This window comes from Nicotiana tabacum, chromosome 13 (genome assembly GCF_000715075.1).
Source record: "Nicotiana tabacum cultivar K326 chromosome 13, ASM71507v2, whole genome shotgun sequence".
Lineage (NCBI taxonomy): Eukaryota > Viridiplantae > Streptophyta > Magnoliopsida > Solanales > Solanaceae > Nicotiana > Nicotiana tabacum.
The window spans coordinates 24519826-24540788 of NC_134092.1; the positions used below are offsets into that span (position 1 = coordinate 24519826).

General features: G+C 35.6%; 1 protein-coding gene across 3 annotated transcripts; it reads right to left on the minus strand.

The window, feature by feature from the left end:
• Nucleotides 1-525: 525 nt before the first annotated feature.
• Nucleotides 526-8637, minus strand: LOC107778299 (protein BTR1). Of its 3 annotated transcripts, none has more exons than XM_016598524.2 (9): nucleotides 8367-8637; nucleotides 3065-3303; nucleotides 2880-2986; nucleotides 2022-2215; nucleotides 1581-1669; nucleotides 1268-1363; nucleotides 1138-1199; nucleotides 957-1040; nucleotides 526-853 (listed from the first exon to the last, which is right to left on the minus strand). In XM_016598524.2, exons 1-9 carry the CDS (start codon nucleotides 8470-8472, stop codon nucleotides 832-834), a joined length of 999 nt encoding a protein of 332 aa, XP_016454010.1. In that variant the 5' UTR covers nucleotides 8473-8637; the 3' UTR covers nucleotides 526-831. The 3 variants fall into 3 exon arrangements, with proteins under 3 accessions (XP_016454010.1, XP_016454009.1, XP_016454011.1); XM_016598523.2 differs by having other exon boundaries at nucleotides 1581-1672; XM_016598525.2 differs by having other exon boundaries at nucleotides 690-853; nucleotides 952-1040; nucleotides 1581-1672.
• Nucleotides 8638-20963: the final 12326 nt, after the last annotated feature.

The window sequence follows — 20963 nt, forward strand, 5'->3', positions numbered from 1 at the left end:
TTCAGGCTATGGTAGTGGCTCAGGGTATGGATCAGGGTCTGGAGGCGATGAACCTTGAAGTATTAGATGAAGTTCGTTTAAACATAATTCTATTTTTGCATATGGATTTAGAAGTTTGTGAAATAAAATGCATGGTTTCACTTGCCTTATTTCTGTGGTTGGGGAACTTTGCATGAGTGAGTGTAATGAGCTTTTCACTGTATATTTTATATTTGCATGTTCAATACCATAATTTTCTGGCTTTGGTTAATAATATACCCGTAATGAAATTTTCTTTTAGATGTGTTTGGTACAACATTAGTCATTTTTCAGGAAAATTCACTTGTGAGCAGAATGTTATAAACACTTACACATCATTATTAATCTTTAGTACTAAATGATTTTTCCAACAGTCCAATTTACTAAAATGAATGCAGTAATTAGTCATAGAATGGAAGTGCAATTCTGGAGCTTACCCAAGTCTAAACTGATTCTCAGGCGAATTATAAATGCAGACTATATATAGAGAGAGAGAGAGAGACTGTATATATATAATTGTTTCATATATTGTTGCTAATTGATGCATAAGCTTAAATAGATGTTGATATTGATGCCAATGACCATTTCTCTACAAGACATGATAAAGGAATAAAAATAATGTATCGTACCGATCCAAGAAGCCTCTCATCTCACCTCAATATGTAACCTACTGAAAAATTAAAACTGTATCGAATGGTCATATATTCAGTCAATTGAATCAATTGCAATAGTTTTATTGCCGTAAGCTTTTGTTTCAAGAGAACAAAATTCATGCACTGTTCTCTTTCACTGAAACTTCTCGTCTGCCATGGATCAGCCTTTCACAAACTCATCACTGTATAATTGTCAACATAGTTCCAAAATCACCACATGAAATTCCAGCTATCCATTAAGAAAATAATAAACAAAAATCTAGAAATAGAAATCACCCACGTCACCTCTCAGAAACTCTAGCTACTTTCTGAGATATCATGGACTCGGCCATGCTGATCGCTCTTTGAGATCCTGTAATAGTTACCTTCCTGCAAAAGTCAGGAAGTTTTTTAAAATATTTGTATGCTATTTATATACTACATATATCAACACGCAAACAGAACAAATAAATCGAGGAAATCTTACCTGTCTGAAGTACCTGAAATGAAATCACCCCTATCTGATATCTTTATTCTAGCTCCACTTTGCTGCAAAGACAGCAGATACTTTAATTAGAACATATAGGACAGGAAAAGATTGCAACTTCTTTACGCACCTGACTGATCTCCATTATACTCCTTCCGTTCCGGCCAAGCACTAAACCAATATGCTCATCAGCAACACCAATAGTGACAGAATTGTTCCTATCTTCCTGCAAAACCACCGTAGTGCAGGTCAAAACTGATATCTAATCTGACAGGTTTAAAAATTTTAAAAATAAAAAGCAGAATCTTATCCAGAAACATGATAAGAACATTTCCATTATCAGCTTCAAAGCCAATACAAAGAAAAAGAATAAGTTGACTTCAAGTAAAAACAGGTTGCAAATCCAGTCAAAAGCATTAGGGCCAAAAAAATTGTGTCCTCACAGAATTAGACTGGACGTTGTTCTGATATCTGTTAGCCGGAAATCTCCCTCCGACTCCATTTCGTGGTCCATAGTTCATTCCAACATAAACTGCTAAGAAAATAGGCGGAAGTAAAAGTAGAATTCGTAATCAGAATATGACATTAAAAACAACTTTTAGATGCTGCATCAACTACTACGATGATGTCCTAAATAAAACACCTAATAATTTGGAAAACATTACAAAAGAGATGGCCATTACTGTAGTAGAAAAGTACGCCAAACAAGAAACTAGTACTGTCTTCCCTCCAATAATTCATTTACATGCCCCATGTACTGTAGAAAGCGCTACCAAAAGAATTGCACAAGCACAGATAATGATTAACACAGGGGAGCAGATCCTATTCCTCCTGAGCTATCACTTAAATGGAAGTATTACAAATTAACTAAATTTGAACAATACCTGCATAAGGAAACGGAGCATTCATGTTCTGTATATAATGAGAGTCTTCAGCCAACTTATGTAGAATCAATTCAATAGCCCGCATCTGCTCCCCAAGAGTTCCAGTCACTATTACTAACCTATCATGCAGTCCTGGAAAATTGTCATCCTGAGATGATATTTTTATGCCAGCATGAGAGTCTTCAATAAATGCCCTGGAAAAGAAAACCATATGTGTTAACACTAATTTGATGATTTCGTCGACCATCTTTGTTCTGCATCTCAAAGTTGTACTTAGAATATAGTAAAACCTGTTCTGTTACCTTTCTCAAAAAAAAAAAAAAAAAAAAAAAAGTAGTAAAACATGTTTCCTTCATATAATTTTGGTCGCAGATGAAGTTCACGCACTTTCACACTATGGTTACAACTTCATTAATTAAAATAGTCAGTGCTGTCTAAGGGAACCCAGCCAGATCAACAAGAAGAATTGAACCAAAGCTTCTAATCGAACATACAATTTGTTTTAAAGGGGTAATAAACTAGGATGCAATGCTTGCATGGCTCACGCAGTTGATCAAACTTTACTTAAAGTGAAAAATGGGAATATCTTTCTTGTCAAGGTAAAGTCAGCTAATTCATTCCAGCGCAAGGCTATGCCACTGCATACTCTATAAAACTGCAAATGCAGGTTGATTATTATCATTATTAAAAGCAAATCAAGCATCTCCAGATCAGTAAATCTTTGCTCGGTGGAAGAGCTAGTTATTTTAAATGAGTTATAAGACTATGAAACCTGCATGCATTTTCAGGAGCAACGTATTTTGGGGGAGGGGGAGCAAGCAAAATGCTTATAGGACAAAAAATTAGGAAAATTCATACTTTATCATAGCTCCTCCCTTCCCAATAATTCCACCACAAGAGCTGTTGGGCACAACTAGTCTAACTTTTGATCGCGGGTCAACATTACCACCATCTTCAACATAAGACTGAATTGGAACAAGATAGTTGTTTTAATCAATCTGTCAATAACAGTACAGCAAATAGGATTTAAAACATGATATTACCTCACATAGCAGTTTATTAAGAATAAAATCAACTGCCTTGAGTACATCTTCAACAGGCCCAGATACCATTACAATTCTATCCATGGTACCAGGGAAAAATTCATTGTTGCGTGACAACTGAATTCTTGCCCCAGAACGAATCTGAAAATCACTGATTGTTGAGCCACCCTTTCCAATAATTGAACCAGCCTCAGCATTTGATAGAAGGAACTTGACAGATATTGTGTTCCCCTCATGGTCTGGAAATAACACAAACACAAAGGAGAAACATCAGCATTAAGTCAGAAGGGAATGAGAATCTGTGGCATAATCAATTAAAAAGTTTGAACAAATTACTGTAAACATGACGAAAGAACTTGATGCTCGAAATAATAAAATGTAAAATGAAATCATATACACATTGCTAGTGTAATGATACCAAGCATCTTTACAGGCATAACCCCTAGTAAATGAAAGAGAGTTAGAACGTATCCTTACTTCTCAAAAGCAGCAAAAAAGACACATTCTTGTTTTAGGTACAAAACCGATAAGATACATGATCTCTCACTACAGCCCATTAAGCACATACTATCATCACAATGCAGGAAATCAAGTCAACCAGAAAATAATCAGACAGCATTTGACACATAGTTAAAAGTATATGCAAAATATAATTTTGTAATTACCAAATCTCTGAATATGAGGAAAAACAATGTAGCAGAAAGATAATTCTTTTAATTGGTAAATCTCAGCCTGTTAAAGACATTTCTTCTCGCCACAAAATGGATGTAAGATTAGAAATGCCTACAAAGAATTATGCCCATTCACTGTCTGACATGGTTCCTTTGACCTTAATGAAATTGCTGCTTTTAAGGTAAAACATTTGGCATAAAAGAAAGTGACTAGGAGGACTAGAAAATTATTATTAGCAATGATGTTACTGAACCTACTAGGTTGCTTAACTTGTAGCTTTTGTACATGCTTGAACCTCCTTGTTGCCTCCTTTTGCCACACAACACTAGTCTGACTTATCAAGAGGGGGAGGAATAGTAAGAGACGCATCACCAAGGTGCATTGACGCATCAAAAGAGAGTTCTTTTCCCACGGCTATATAGTTAATAATGGTAACAATGCAGTTCTGCAACACAATTAGATGCGAGACAGGCTTTCGAGATCAAGCACCTTTTTTGTTTAGTATTTCCGGAAGCAAAAACTTCTCCTCCAATCCGTAATGTAATGTGTTTGAAAGACAATATTCTATTTGGAAATCAATAACGACCTCATTAATAGCAGCACATATTTAGAATGTCAAGGCTCCACGTAAGGAATCAAAATGCAATGAAGCTCAGTGAGATACATTATGTGACAAGGATCAAAATCTTTGTCAAATAGCGTGTGTCTTTAATCAGAAACACCATGTGACCAGGATTGCAGCTCTCTCAGCTAAATATGAAGATGAAAAATGGAAAATGAGCCTTCATCTCAAGACATAGGAGAGGTCATGCCCTTCCAAAAAGTTATCATAATATCTTTTATAGAAGTTAAGGCTTCCTTCCAACAGAAACTAAAAAAAATCAATTATACCAAGAAATGCTTCTCAAGTTAATTAACACAACTAAGCTAGCCAAAACTGTTTTCGTCTCAAGACAACAAACAGGCACGCTGCACAGAAATGAAAGAAGCGCCAAGACATCTGGTTGAAATCTCAGACTTCAGTCCAGTAAATACCAAGCTTACTAGTCTCATTCTAAAGGGTCCACCTCACAAACAGAATATTGAGCATGCAACAAAACTACGCAGATATGTACTGTATGCAGGGAAGTACTTATCATGGTTGAACCAAACATCCCATCATTAATTCACAAACTGTCCACAAACTTGCAAGCTTCAATTATCCTTATGGAGTGTTTGGCTTGAAGCCCAAAACACTCATTTTGAATTTAGTTTATCAAAATTGAAGGCAAAAAAATCCTGTTTTGCATCACTTTTTGTAATTCTAAAATTGAAAGACTGACATCTTTTCTTATTTAACTCCCTAAATTTCTAAATGATCCTTTTTTTTTTGGGGGGGGGGGGTGTCTATTGTTTGGATCTGATGGCCGGAAAATCCACCCCCTTCAATCATACAGTTCGGCATGGACATGCTGAAGCTGAATATCATCAAATTAAAAGAAAGGAGCTGTGCCAAAAGATTGAAAAATTTGATCCTCATCATCCTAATTCTACATGCCCCATGACAAAATGGAGACCACTTCCTAAAGATATGGACCTTAGGGTTCACTTCAATGACAAAAGGGATACTCAACACCTTCAGAGCAGATACAGGACAATACCAATGTGTCCCATGTCGAGCATGCAACAACAACAACAACCCAGTAAAATCCCACTAGTGGGATCTGGAGAGGGTAGTGTGTACGATCTTACCCCTACTCCGAGGGAGTAGAGAGACTGTTTTCGAAAGACTCTCGACTCAAGAAGACGAAAAGAGACAATATATCAGTATCATCAACAGATACCATAGGAATAATAACAGCATCATAAAGACCAGAAAATAGATGAAAAGCATCAGCCAATAAATAGACCCGACACTATGAAAAATGAAAGAGCAGTGAGAACACAACATTAACCACTGGCAGTCTAAGACAAAAATCCTACAAGACTAGCCTCACGTAGGTACGAAGTAGAATGTCGAGCATGCTCAACATCAAATTATCCCAAAATATCTTGTACAAGCTATTGCAAAACCCTCTGGAAATTGAAGTGAAGAATGTTAGCCCTCCTATAAAGCATAATGTCTAGCAACGAATGTATGCGCAAATGTCCGAGCAGGCACTTCTGCCTATTCAGTCAAGGGAAAAGGGTCAAATTTACCCTTCTACTTTCAAATATTGACTACATTTACCCTCCATTATACTATCCGGTCAAATTTAACCTTACGGTTATAGTATCTGGCCAAATTTACCCCTACCTCTAGCAAACTTTTAAAAATTACCTCCACTTCTAAAGGCAACCCATAATAGCCCTAGAATATGTACTCGCGCGATGCGCGGTGAATGTAAAAGAAATTAATCATAACAAATTATAATTTTAAACACTATCTATAGCAAATTGTCTATTAATACTAAATTTATAAGATGTTAAAAATAACTTCTAAAAAAAGTTTAATATAATACTCCTTTCTATTAAACATACTTGGAGTTTCTCAATTGTATTAATCGAAACATGAACTAATACATTCATGTTATTCCAAATAAAACAAATTACGTACTATACATAAATTATAGCATTCCACAAAAACACAATCAAATATTATAGTACTAATTATATGCTTCTATAAATGTTTCAATGGATGTTTCAGAGATATTATTAGCAATTAAAATAGAACAAATTCTATTTCTCCAATTTTACTCTTCCCAAAAAGTATGTATGGAATCTGGACTGTATCCACTGCACTGATGTGAGATCAGCTTATTATATTTGAACTCCAAAGATTTTCATTGATCGTAATAACAGGAGAGTACATTAAAAAAAATTATTAACTCTAGGAAATATCCAATCACCACTCAAGAATTAGTTAATTGATCAAACCAACTTACGTATTATTTTATCCAAAAGAATACAACTACTAAAGTTTAGCATCAGAAGAATGTAGTTTAAGCTTCTGTATGGTTGAGGGTTTTTTTGTGGCCATTTACTCGTTCAATTAAATCAGAAGTCCTTTCATCTATCTCGGCAAGCTTTCCATTGTCAGGAAGTTTTATTCCTCCTTTCTATTTCTCCCCATTGCATAATTAGGTTCATTAAATTATTTTCTTCAATATAACAATGTAGCATTTCAACCTAGTTAAGCTTTAATTTTTTTGCAACAACTGACTTCAAATTGTCAATGTAGCTGCTTGAAGCAAAAAAAAAAGTGCCTTTGATAAAAGAAAGTTGGGAGATTGTGGGTAATCATTAGAACTTGGGGTAATTTTTAAAAGTTTGCTAGAAATAAGGGTAAATTTGGCAGCAATACTGCGTGAAAGAATTTGATCACCTAGTCCATTTGTATCTGATCAGGTTCTACTTACTCAAGGTACTTTGCATGACCATGTTACCTTTGGTCCTAACTGCTATACATAATATTTTTTTATGACACTGAAGTGGAAACTGAGGATATGGATGTTCAAGACAAATGTATCATATCCCCGCATCCTTGTTATTCCATCTATGTTCCAAAGTGAATATCTTTATCCTAAAACTTACGCAGCAATTAGATGGTATGCACACCCTTAGGAAGAATTGTTTTGCTTAGAATCCAATAGAACATTGATACAACTTTTCAACAATGTCTTGAGGAGGTAGGCAGCCAACTTCAATTGGATTGTTCTCTGAATGTTCCTATTTTCTTTAAACCTGGCTAAGAAGAAAGAAATGAAACTCATCTTGATATGACTCATTCAATCTTTTATATTTAGTTTTGGAACTCTTTTGTATCACTATGGGTAGTCGATAATCTTTTTTTCATGATAGTGGTGTCTTTGCCAGCTTGCATGCACCTCTACTATTCATTGGACTTGCGCGCACCTGACTATTCCACTATGTAGTTGCTACCTCCCACTAGCACAAGTATCGGCTAACTCTAACCACCAGGCTTAGGCAGATGAGAAGAAATCCTTAATCTCCAAAGTTTACACCCACTTCAATGTCCACAAGGCCACACCGTTGAGTGCATTATGTTTAGTCTACAATCTCAAGGTCAATACCGAAATATTTCTACCTTATACATTTTTTGTTTCCTCTATCTTAACTTAGCTTAGTTAGGTTAGATTGAATGTGCTACCTACCTCACGCATTGCTTCTAATTTCTTTCTTTGTTTAACATAAAGCAGCCACCTTTGTTTTAAAAAAAGGATAATTGCACTTTCGAGCCCTCAGTTTCTCATTTTGGTCCTTGTGATATTTCACTGCGCATATATTCCTTGAATTTATTTCATCGTGCATGTATTAGCTTGAATTTATTAAAACGTGTGTTATTAATTAATTCAACAGTTAATAATTGTTAAATTTGTGAAGATTCTATCAGAAGAATCAAAAATGCATATTTCAATTAATTGAAGGCCGAATGTGCTTAACAAGATATCACAAGCATCAGAATCAAAATTTGTCCATATATAAGGGAATAAAAGTGCAAATTCTCCATAAAAATCTAAAGGAACTTGCTCATGTTGCAAGTTCACACAGTTTCAGCCGTAAATAGTCAACAATTTGCAAAATCAGAATCTAAAACCGCATTATTAATAAAATTTAACAACAGCTAAACAACATAGAGCAGATCCGAAACCTGAAGAAGGAGGAGGAGAGAGAGATTTGCGAGGCGAAGAAGAGTGCTCCTGCAGACCTTCAGTAGACGAATTGTAGTCAGATTGTGCTCCTCCTTCCATTGCCATTATTATCAGAATAAATTATGTGTGTAAAAATACAGAATTTATAGAGAATATATGGAGAAGCAGAAGTTGAAGCTGAAGATGTGATTATGTAAATATCTCTCCGAGGAAATGGAGAGAGAGAGAGTGGAAGCATATGCTAAGGAAGTGCTAATATAAAGAAACTTCAAAGAGAAATAGACTTTTCTTTTTTCGTTTTTTATTTCTTTTGCAACTTGTTTCCCCTTTTGTTTTTGCCAATAAAACCCTATGTACAGTAATTTACTTCGAGGTACCCTATCTGATTTTTCTTTTCTTACACAAGTTTATCGAGTGAATTTGTAGGTTACAGTAGTCAAGTTGTCATTGGATTTGAACTCGTGTGAAAATGATTAATTTCGTACTTTCTTAAATTATGTTTAAGAGTCTAAATAACAGATGCTTTAAATTTTTCACAAAAATTATATTCGAAATTTAGACTCACTTCTTCAAGTTTATTCAACAATGATGATTATTTTTACAATCTAATCTTCACCATCCAAATTTTATAAAATTAGTACTCTAACCATGATTTGAGCTCCAAACATAACAACAAATCAAATTTTGTCGACTAACAATCAAGAGGTTATTGCGTGAAAAAGATAAATAGATATATTCGATATACTTTTTTATTTTTTCAGGTGATATGACTTAGTGATAGTGAAAGTAGTGGAAGAAAGTATAAAAGGAATAAATAATGATTCGTGATAATTTTCGTGATAAACATTGTTAGTAAGAAAATTAAATTTATTATTGTTTCTATAGCTCCTCTAATTGGATGTGCTTGTATGTACTTTTTTTTTTGGTAAACTAAATAATTTTAATTAACTAATAATTACATCACATCCATGTTTGTTTATAGAGTTGTCTAGGCGGTCAACATTGTAACCAAAAATACTAGCAATATTACATTCCGTAGTTTTTTTATCAAATGTACCTAAGATATCGTCCAAACTGCATTATTAGGTATTAGCAAACACCAAAGAAACTACTAAAATCTTTGGTTTGTTAAAAAACTTCGTCTTTGCTTCTTCTTTAGCTAGAAGGTCTGCCACTCGATTGTGCTCCTTGTAGTTATAGCTAATAATTGGGTTCCCTGGTTGAGCTATCAACAACCCGCATTCAAAAATAATAAAATTATAAGGCAACTGTTTTGATTTCAACATATTAATAATTTTCACTGAATCAGTGTTGATGTGTAGTGGAATCAAGTTTAAATTCCCCTGTAATTTTAAGACCCTGTAACAAAGCAGTTAATTCAGCTAGGTTATTAGTGATCTTAGGAACACCTTTCATGAAGCCTACTACCCACAGGGGCGAAGCTACGTTGGTCAACTGACCACCTTTCGCCGAAAAATTATACTATGTATAAGATAAAATATTACTTGTTGTTGATTAAAAATAGACTTTGAACACCCTTACATAGTCCATTGGCAATTTGAACACCCTTATTGAATTTCCTGACTTCGCCACTAACTACCCAGTCTCTATTATTATCCCTGAAGACCCCACATATTCCTCTTATACCTGAATTTCCAAATGAAGACCCATCAGTGTTGAATCTTATGCCCAGTTGTGTTGCTATTAGTCGCATAATGATATTCTAATGCCATAGTAATCAGAATATGGACTAAGATGGGATCCCTCTTGTTGTTGAAGAGATTATTGTTCATAGTGAGCCATATGCTCCAAAAATAGAAGGGAATGAGCAGTTCCCACCAGATGTTATTATTGAAATCTTTGTTCCTCATATTTGACCAAGTGACGTTCCAAGAGTTTTGATCAAATTAGAGGGACTATACCGGAGGTTGATTAGTGGATTTAAGGCACAAGTTAGCACATAAAGCCTTGGCTTTATTGCATTCAAAGAAGATGTGAGATATTGTTTCCTCAAAGTTGTTACAGAAGGAGCAGATGGGGTTTATGTTCAGCCCAATGTTGTGGAGATACTTACCAGTTGTCACGACCCAAAATCTATTAAAGGTCGTGATGGTGTCGTACACCACTGTCAGGCAAGCCAATAATAAATATTCAATCAGGTTCTCATTTTAATATTTTAAAATCATATTTTCTTCCATTAAATAGTAGAAGATAGAATTTACAGAGTAAATGATAATATTTTTAACAATTTCACTACAGAACAACTCATAATCACCCCCAAAACCTAGTGTCACAAGTGCATGAGCATCAACTAGGAATGTAAAATAAAATACAGCATATGTCCGGAATACAAATTTGGATAAGAGAAATATAAATACTTTGAAGGAGACTCTTCAGGTTGTGGGTCGTAATGTGGAATGCAACTCACGTAAGTCCCCGCATGCATACACGCCTCTGCTCTCACAAGGCCACTAGTCACATACGTACCTGCATAAAAATGTGCAGCAAGTATAGCATGAATATGTAATCAACGTGTACCCAGTAAGTATCTAGTCTAACCCGGAAGAATAGTGACGAGGGGTCGACATAGACAATTACTAGTGGTCCAATAACACCAGGTACAGTAAAGAGATAAGTAAATATGAGGCAAAGTAAATAAATGATGGATATCATCAAATAGATCGGCATAACTCAAATCGGAAAAACTCACAGATATACTGGTTTCTTGCCAAATATTACGCACGAATCCATGAGGATATGATATAGAAAATGCCGAGGCGTACGGCCCAATCCAGCATAAATATTTAACATGTGCATTGCCGAGGGTCGAACGACCCAAACCATAGATACATCTATTAAACTGATGAGGCGAGCAGCCCGCTCCCATGAGAGTATGGTACATAAATCCTGTCGAGGCGAACGGTCTGATCCCATAAGAGTGTGGTACATAAATTCTGCCTAGGCGAACGACCCGATCCCATTAGAATAAGAAGTTTTACTGGGTCCTTGACCCCACTCACGAATAAACGTGTGAGTTGTAATTTCTTTAACAAAAACCTTTCAATGAAACATATATACCACAAAAATATGCCGTAAGAGGAGTAAAATTATTCGCTGACTAATCATGAACTCGTGAAGTCTCTACAATAGTAAGTCTAGTCTCAAGTAGTAATGTAAAAGATATGAATTTCATAGGTGAGAGACTGCTCAAATAGTACAGCTATAGCATGATGTGAACCTAAGCCTACACGGACAATAACATGAATGTAGCTACGTACAGGCTCTCGTCACCTCCCGCATACGTAGCCCCCATAATAAGTAGCACACATCAATATATAATACATAGGGGTAATTTTCCCCTCACAGAGTTAGACAGGAGACTTACCTCGCTCCGAAATTTCATAACTGGCTCCAAATCCCCTCTAACACCTCAAACTGATGCCCGTCGCTCCAAAATTAGTCAAATAAGATGGAACCCAATCAAAATATACTCCAATACTCATAATTAATCAATTTATAATATTTTTCAACTCCGCTCGAAAAATCGATAAAACAGCCCTCAAGCCCACATGCCCGAATTCCAAAACATTTCGAAGACAAACACTACCCATAGCACTATGAACTCAAATATATAATTTATTCTCAACTTCATGCCCAAATTCGTGATCAAAATCCAAGAATATCAATTTCTAGTTTTTTCTTTAAAATCCCAAATTAAGCCAAATCCCGCTCTTAAAACGATTCTGCCTAGCGATTTTTTTTGCACCTGCGGTGCCTTGGCCGCATCTGTGGTCCCTCACCAACGGCAAAATCCTCGCAGGTACGCATTTCCCTTACCTGGCCAAGCTCCACATCTACGGACAAAAGGGATCTCTTCTGCGAGCCCATCCCTTTCTGCGACCACTGCTCTCGCACCCACGGTCACGCAAGTGCGCCAAAACTTCTACACTTGCAGTGGCTGGGCTACCCTCACTCATTCGCTTCTGTGGCAGCAACTGGGAGCTTCAACTGTTGCTCCCAATTTCCATCTTGGTCTGAGCCTCGTCCGATTGCCGCTTGGGGCCCCGGGGGCGCCCGAACATACCAACAAGTTTGGAATCATAAAATGGACTCGCTCGAACCCTCGGAACACCCGAAACAACATCAAAACTAAGAATCGCACCCCAATTCAAGCTTAATGAACTTTAGAACTTCAGACTTCTACATTCGATGCCAAAAACTTTTAAATCACACCTGATTGACCTCAAATTTTGCACACAAGTCACATTTGACATTACGGACCTACTCCAACTTTCGGAATCGGAATCTGACCCTGATATCACAAAGTCCACTCCCGATCAAACTTCTCAGAAACCTTCGAATTTCTAACTTTCGCCAAATGACCCTGAAATGACCTACATGCCTCCAAATCCACTTCTGGACGCGCTCTCAATGTCAAAATTACCATACGGGGCTATTCCCAGACTCGGTATCCCAAACGGACATCAATAACATTGAAATACACCTCAACCTATTTTTTATGAAATTCTTCCAAAATGCCAACTTCCACAATAGGCGCTGAAACGCTTCCAGGTCATCCAAAACCCGATCTGGACATACGCCCAAGTTCAAAATTATCATAAGAACCTGTTGGAACCTTCCAATCCCGATTTCGAGGTCGTTTACTCAAAAATTAAATCTTAGTCAAATTCTTCCAACTTAAAGTTTTCGAAATGAGAGTTTTCTTTCCAAATCAACTCTGAACTTCTCGAAAATTAATTCCGATCACGCGCACAAGTGATAATACCCGATGTGAGATTACTTATCGACTCAGACTGTCGAACGACACGCTAGTACTCAAAATGACTGGTCGGGTCATTACACTAGTATGTAGCCTCGAATGGAAGAGTAACCAAGTGAAAAACTTGTCCTTGTTAAGAGCTTTTAGTTTTCAAATTCAATTGAAACAAACTTCTTGAGTTGGTGGGGAAGTCATATAAGATTATAGAAAATAATAGGCAGATTTAGAAGAGCAGTGCATGTTACTAGTTAGTCCCTCATATGAGATTATCATTCTCCTTGTTGTAAATTGGAATGAATGTGTTGTTGATATTATGGAGGAGTGTATCATAAATGTTGAAGAAGAGGTTGCTCAGATCTATTTTCCATTAACAAACAATGAGGAGATTTTGACATTGCAAAAGATAACATTGTCTAAGAGGGCATGTTTGTGATTCAGCTGTCAGTAAGAAAATTGACTCTATTACCTTTCTGAACTACTCACCTAAAAGTTTCAGAGTATATTTTCCAGCCATCTAGGATACACTTCCAGGTCATGGACAATAGTTTCCTTCTTATATAGATATTATTGCAGTGTTTGGCAACTAAAATTTTTTACTACAGTGCATCTAGTTTATGAAACAACGTCCAAGCAAAACCTGAGTGACAAGCCTTATACTTTAGTTCAGCTTTTTGAATGCCAAGCCTACTATGCCCCTTAGGTTTAGCAATATTATCCTAGCTTAGAAGGTGCATCTTTCTCTTTTCAATAGTAGTACCCCCAATAAAATCACTCTTAGTTTTATTGACTTGCTTGATAGTAATACTAAGGAGTTTGATATAGTCCATTACATGGCTAGGGATGCTTCCTAGGCAGGGGTGGCTCAATGGATTTTGTGGCCTAAAGCCAAAACATATTAAAAGGCCCTTAAATTTCCTTTGTAAAATCCATATAATAATAAGATACAAAGCAAACTCTAGGACTTTGGCCTAGTGGTAAATGTACAACGCATGATGTGTAAATTAGGTACACGTTACGGTTTGGAACTTTATCGTAAATAAAAATATGACATTAATTAAGTGGAGAAGATAAATGGGGCACAACGATCATCTGTCGACTTTCAAACCTTGTGCCCCATTACATTTGGGGATTTCTCTTAAAAAGATGAACCAAAAAAAAGTTGCCTTCTAATGGATGGATCAATAAAATAAAGTGAAAAGAAATAATCAACTTAGAGAAACCGAAAATTAGAAAGTAAAATCATTAGAAACATTAGAAAAAAACATGAGTGTACATGCATGAGAAAAAATTAGATTTGATAACAAAGGTAAATGCATCATTCAATTAAACGAGAAAGAAACGTATCACTATTTATTTGCCTTACCCTTAGGCTGCCCCTGTTCCTAGACAAGCCTTTGCTAGAATTACACGCCCAACCATATTGAGTAACTTGGTCTTGCAACCTGCTAATCTAGTATTCATATTGTCACGACCCAAAATCACGTGACCGGCACCCGGCACACTACCCGACCCGAGCGAACCAAACTATGTGATGCACCCAAATCATATGCATGAAAATCAATTTAACTGCAGAAGCTCCTTGAAAATCATATACATTTTCAAGTTAAATGATAAAATATTTTCCAATTCAAAATCACACATGAAGTTTTTCATGATAATAACAATGAAACTAAGTAAAATAAATATACTTTCATGTATGTCGTGTACAAACCCGTTACTACAATATTTCACAATTATTTATGAAGCCTATATACCAAATAATAGAATTAAACACTTGGGTTAATATCCGACTAGCGTAAATTAAGAAAATAACATGATAGCTACCGCGAAATAGGAGTGGTGCCTCGCCATATACCTCAGGAAGAGAGTCATCCTAGCCCTAACTGCATGTCACGTATCATACCTCATCCTGAAATATGTAAAATAAGCGGGACCCTGGAAGGGCCCCCCTAAGGGTTGAGTACACCGCAACGGTACTCAATAAGTGTCATAGACTCTCTCTAACTTAAGTTCTCGGGACAAGTTTTATAAAAAAAAATAATGCATCAATATTTGATATAAAATAATAAGAAGTTTTATCAATTCATGATCCTTGTCATTTTAAATAGAAGACAAGTAAAATATAAACCATAATATAAACTTTTAAAATATTTACAGCAATCCAAGATTTTGGATAAAATCATTCCATTTGTTTTAAGTCATTGAAATCACTTTCGGCTCCTTAGGCTTAAACATACAAAAATCATCCTTACCTTTCACTTGGGGTACTATACCATCACCGACATAAGAAGGTCAACTAGATTATGTACCTAGCGACAAGTATCATGTACCCTACTTGCTCAGGTCGTCTCATCGTAGTGTCGTGCGAATCGACTCAGTCATGTTAATAATAGCACAAAATAGTACTTTCTCGAGGGATATCACTCTCTCATAGTCTGTACCACAAAGTGGCCATCTACGCCTACACTGGCACGTGTAGTTTCATGATAACGAACACAATATATCTGAAGTCAATCTCGGTGAACACGAGTAACTCCCAAAATATTTGATACTTCAAAAATAGATTCATATCATAGCAGCTTCAAAGGACCTGCTTTTATCAACTCGTATCATTTATTGAAAAATCTAAATTATTTGAACAAATATTAAATAAACAACATTTTACATGCTAAAGCATTTAGAAATTTAACATCAATCTTTAAAAGATACCACAAGTGCTATTTTGTTCGTCAATTTCCAAAAGAAATACTTTTCATGAAAACTTATCTTTAGCACTCAAATATGTATACTCTTATCAATATGTAAGTTTTGATAAAAACTTATAACATTTATCTTGAGTTTTATTTTGCCAACAAGATTTAAAATAAATTTTATAATAGAGCATGACACTACATATGCAACATAATACTTTAATACATGGAGACATCCGTACTTGTTTGCCCCCACAAGTACGAAAGCACATTTGCAAATAACTTAAGTATTAACTCGAAACATGCTTTTAGAGAAAGTCCCTCAAGAAGAGTAAGTTTTAATCAACTTACCTAGCTTTCGCTTTATTAACATTCACAAGATTTCAATCCTCATCCATCATTCCAATGTTGATTAAAATGCCCAACATCACCAACAAGTCGATATCTACAATTAGATATCCTAATTGCATCAGAATATGACCTAACATATTGATCAACATCCATATATGGCTCATAAGTTGGTTACAAGCCTCCAACAACTTAAATCGTCAAATAGTTTTACATGCTAGACCATCCAACTTCATTCTTATATTTTAATACCCATTCGAAGTCATTAATGATACTATATCAATTGTCTGTCACCAAGTTACTATTCATCATCTTCCATAATCAACACTTACAAAATATACAATTCTGGTGATTACTTAGTTGATCACCTACATCTTTTGCTAACAAATAATTCCATAGGTTCATTGTATTCATAAATTTCATCGCCAAGATTAACATTCATCTTCTCTTATTTTCTCAAAAGTACTATACATGCCATGAACTAGAGTTTTATAATCCAATCTTTCAACTATTTAAAACGTGTAACAAGTGCTTCAAACACTTCTAACTACTCATAATAAATGAGTTTGAAGCATTGAAATTACCTCTAGTAGATCAATCTTGAAAAATCACAACTTCGGTGATTTTTATGTTGTTGAGGATTTGATGATAAAATCTAGTATTTGAATGTAAGAATGATGTTATAACTCATGTATATTGAGTAAGAATCAACCAAAAACATCATTTACAACTTACCTTAGTTGATTGGACTTGATTTGAGCTCAAAATTGTCTTTTCACCATTAAGAACCCTAACCCCCAATACACAAAATAATCTCTTCCCCCGATTTTGTATTTATAAGCCCAAATTTATGGTTTTTGGATGTGGCCCCGGATGCTTCGCATCCCCTCTTCACTCATCTTCAAAGCTCGGATGCGAACTCGGACGCTATGGCAGTACTTCACTGCCATCCATTCTTTCGGACGCAGCCCCGGATGTTGCGCATCCGCAGACTCCTCTGCCAACCTTTGGTAATTTGGTCATAACTTCTTGTAGCAATGTTCAAATGACAAACGGGTTGAAGAGTTAGAAACTAGACTCAAAGATCTTTCATTTGATAGGTTTTACATTACATAAATCCTTATATATGTGTAGATATTATCGTCCAAAGTTTGGTCGTGTGCATACTCATTTGGAATTTTAGTCTATCGTGTAATTTCCAACTTAACTTGGACTTAGGGATATCCTTAGACCCCACATCACTTATAATATGCCTCGTACACTTATTATCATATAAAATTGATATCCATCATATTAATAGTCCTAGTATGCACACAAAATAATATAATTAGCGCACATCAACTTTCTTAATAACGCTTAAGTACTTCGAAATTTTTCGGGGTGCTACACATATTATCAAGGATGAATTGGAAGTCTCCATTGGTAGGTCTCTTATGGAAGACGGGAATGTCCATAAGGACTTCTTGTGTAGTCAGTAGTTATATATGTGTTTTTTTATTAGTGCACTAAAGTCAACTAGATAACGAGTGCAAAACACAACACGAAATTGATACTCGCTAATCAAAGATAGTATAGTAAAATATCGTCTCCACATAGATTGGATTTAAACAATTTTCAAGTAATTTCTGGTTTAATTGTTATTTATGAGAATCAATACTTGAGTTAAATGATTATAAACTATGTTTAAATACTAAAATAAAACAACTACACAATTGACGGCAAGGAATTAGAGATTTGCAGAGTTAATTTCTTATCAATGTGAGTAATAAGGGTCGTGATAATATAGGTGCAAGATAGCTATTTGGGATTTAACTCTAATTTAATTAACTCTAATGTTCTAATAATTCTTACGAATTCATTCAATTATTAGTTCAAACGTGTTGTCAAGACTCCTCTCTCGATTAAATCCTAATTCTACGAGGTGAACTAATATAAGCATTTCGAAAGTATGCAAGCATCTGTTAATGAATTAGTCTTTAGGAAAACGTCTATTGAATATTCTCCTAACTTGATTTAGTCAACAATTCAACAAGCTCTTTCGATTACTTAGGAGAATCATTGAATTAAATCAAACAAAATAATGCAAAGATAATCACCAAAATACTCCTCTTTCGATTAAATAAACTGGTGAATAAAGTTACAATAACTCAAAACTCCATAAACGAATTCAAGAAAGAACTAGAGTCAAAATCCACAAATATTAATCAAAACACCATATCCATCAAACCTTAAGGTAAACTACTCCATAATTATAGAGAAAGTCATCACAAATATTAATTAAAGAATAAGGAAGCATCAATCTAATGTTACAATCCAAACTCCTGTATTGAATTGATGGAAAGATGATGAAATCCTGAGTCTTGTAGCCTCCAATGCTCTCCCAAAACTCCCAAGGTCAAAAGTCCCTTAAAATGTGTTTCCAGTATATTTATACCAAGTAGGAACAAACCCGGACGAAACTACCCTCTTTGAGCCGAAATGGAAAAACCTACAAACTTTTTACACTTCATGCGTCGCACAGTGCTATGCAGGGTGCGTCGCATTAGTGCATTTTGCTCGGTTGCAAACTCTCTAAACTTAGTTTGTCTGACAAAAATTTGTACTAGTGCCACGCATTATGTGTAGCATTAGTGTATTTTTCTATCAGACCCAGAAATTACAAGCCTCTGAACTTCTCAAATTTTTGATGCACATTTGCACTGATGTGTCGCACTGTGCTATGCATGGTGTGAAGCATTAGTACAAATGTCACTACCCTTGCGTTTTCTTCCAACTTTCGTATGCAATGCCGGTTCACGAGCCCCAAACGCGATTCTAGTTTAATTCATTGGCTTTTACTCGGACTTCAAAGCTTCAATTATTCGATTTAGCTTCAAAACACCTTTTTAACTCGGAATTATCTCCTACAAAGCATAAAATATGTAATAAGTGCAAATCAATATCATTTCATCTCAAACAAGTTCAAAATGCAATAATTAGAGTGCAAAATGCAGCTAAAACACGTGTTCCTAGACTACCATCAACACCCCACACTTAAACTATTGCTCGTCCTCGAGCAATCAAACTACACTTCACATAGAGACGACTTTCTCATGAGACAACTTCCCTAACGCATCATGACAAGAACATTTAAAGAAGCCTAAGTACCATATCATAACATCCTAACCTCAAGACTCGACTCAAAAGCACCACACATTTTTCACAACATGTTCACTTACTCTAACACATAGATCAAAGACTTTACCTTACCTTCGCAAATCATGTGCCTTCACACAACAATAGAGAGTAGTTCCACACTCAATAAAATTCAAGAACAAATAGGAACTAAAGATAGAAGGAATTCACTCACTATCAGAAATCAAATTCATGCACCACAGAAAACGTACCATATGCTTGTTCGTAGTGTAGTACTCTGCTAATTTGAGCTCATTCAATCAAGGATCAAGTAGGACTTTAATTGGTTGTAATGTAGGCTACATGACGGGTATGATACATTTGGATATAGTGACTACACTTCCCTAAGCACTTTAATATATGTACATTAACACTTCAAACCCCACACTTATATTGAACCAAACTTCAACCTTCACAATATAACAACATCAAGCTCCCCTATTTCTTTAAGTACAAACAAGATGAGAATTACCACTAGCAAGGAACCTATTTTTTTCTTTTCTAAGTTCTGATTTTTTTTCAAGCAAACTCACTTTTCCCCCCTTACAATTCCCTATAAGTGGCTCTCACAGTTTTTCAGACAGTGCACCTTTCTCTTTTTTCTATAGTTCCACTCAAAAATCCGACCATACATTAACTTAGCTTTTACAAGCCCATAACAAATTCAAGTGCTCAAGAGAGGTAAAAGGTTCAAATAGATAGACAAGTCAAACAAAGGGGTCAAGCTTGTAGTGTGGTTGTCAAAGAAATAGGAATACAAGCTCAACGAGGCTAACTACGATATACATTAATTAGGTGGGTAAAAGCATATAATTGGCTCAACAAAGAAATGCCTATATCACTTCCTAGATGAACAAGACTACTATTTTGCTTTGCAAATACACGGGAGAAGTTCCAGACATCAACTAACATGCAAGAATATCACCAATAACCTCGCACACACATGGAACATAACTCAATCAGAATCGGATCTATCCCGACTCTCTAGTCAAAGCAGTTAAGCAAAGTCACAAATCAACCAATTTAAGGCACATATCTATGAGTCAAGAACTGAGCCTAAGTATCACAACTAAGGCACTCACTACTCTCAAGGCACAACAACATGAAGAAAAGCTATCTCCATTTAATACATAGCACAAGACTTCATTATTCCTAATATATAAAAAAACTAACTATCCCGGTCCAAACAAAACCCTTGAAAAAGAATCGCGACACAAAGAAGAACCAAGGAGAAATTGTTACACTACCTAAGAAAATAAAACAAAAATAAATGACTATTTTTTTTCTTCGACTTCGATCCCTCAAGAAAACAGTCGAGGAAATTCATCGTCAGGAAAAGTCAACAAAAAAATTCAATCAAAAGAAACGGAAACAAACACGCATATACATATTTACATCCCCACCCCATATTTTAAATTGTGGCATGTTCCCATGACATACAAATAAAAAGCAAGAGGTAAAGGAAACTTCCCTAATTCATCTAGTCAAAGTCTGAATCGAAGTCGGGATCTCCTTTGCACACCCGACCCAGCGCACACATCCATTCTAAGGGATTATTTTCGGCCTTATTTGGGCATACCCCACACTTATTCATTTGACCCTCT

Excerpts from the sequence above, each read along its gene's own strand:
- LOC107778299 (XM_016598523.2), bottom strand. The coding sequence starts at position 8,472 with ATGGCAATGGAAGGAGGAGCACAATCTGACTACAATTCGTCTACTGAA. Across the intron at positions 2,987-3,064 it reads TTAATAAACTGCTATGTGAG|TCTTATGTTGAAGATGGTGG; the intron begins GTAATATCATGT and ends GTTCCAATTCAG. Across the intron at positions 1,200-1,267 it reads GTATAATGGAGATCAGTCAG|CAAAGTGGAGCTAGAATAAA; the intron begins GTGCGTAAAGAA and ends CTGTCTTTGCAG.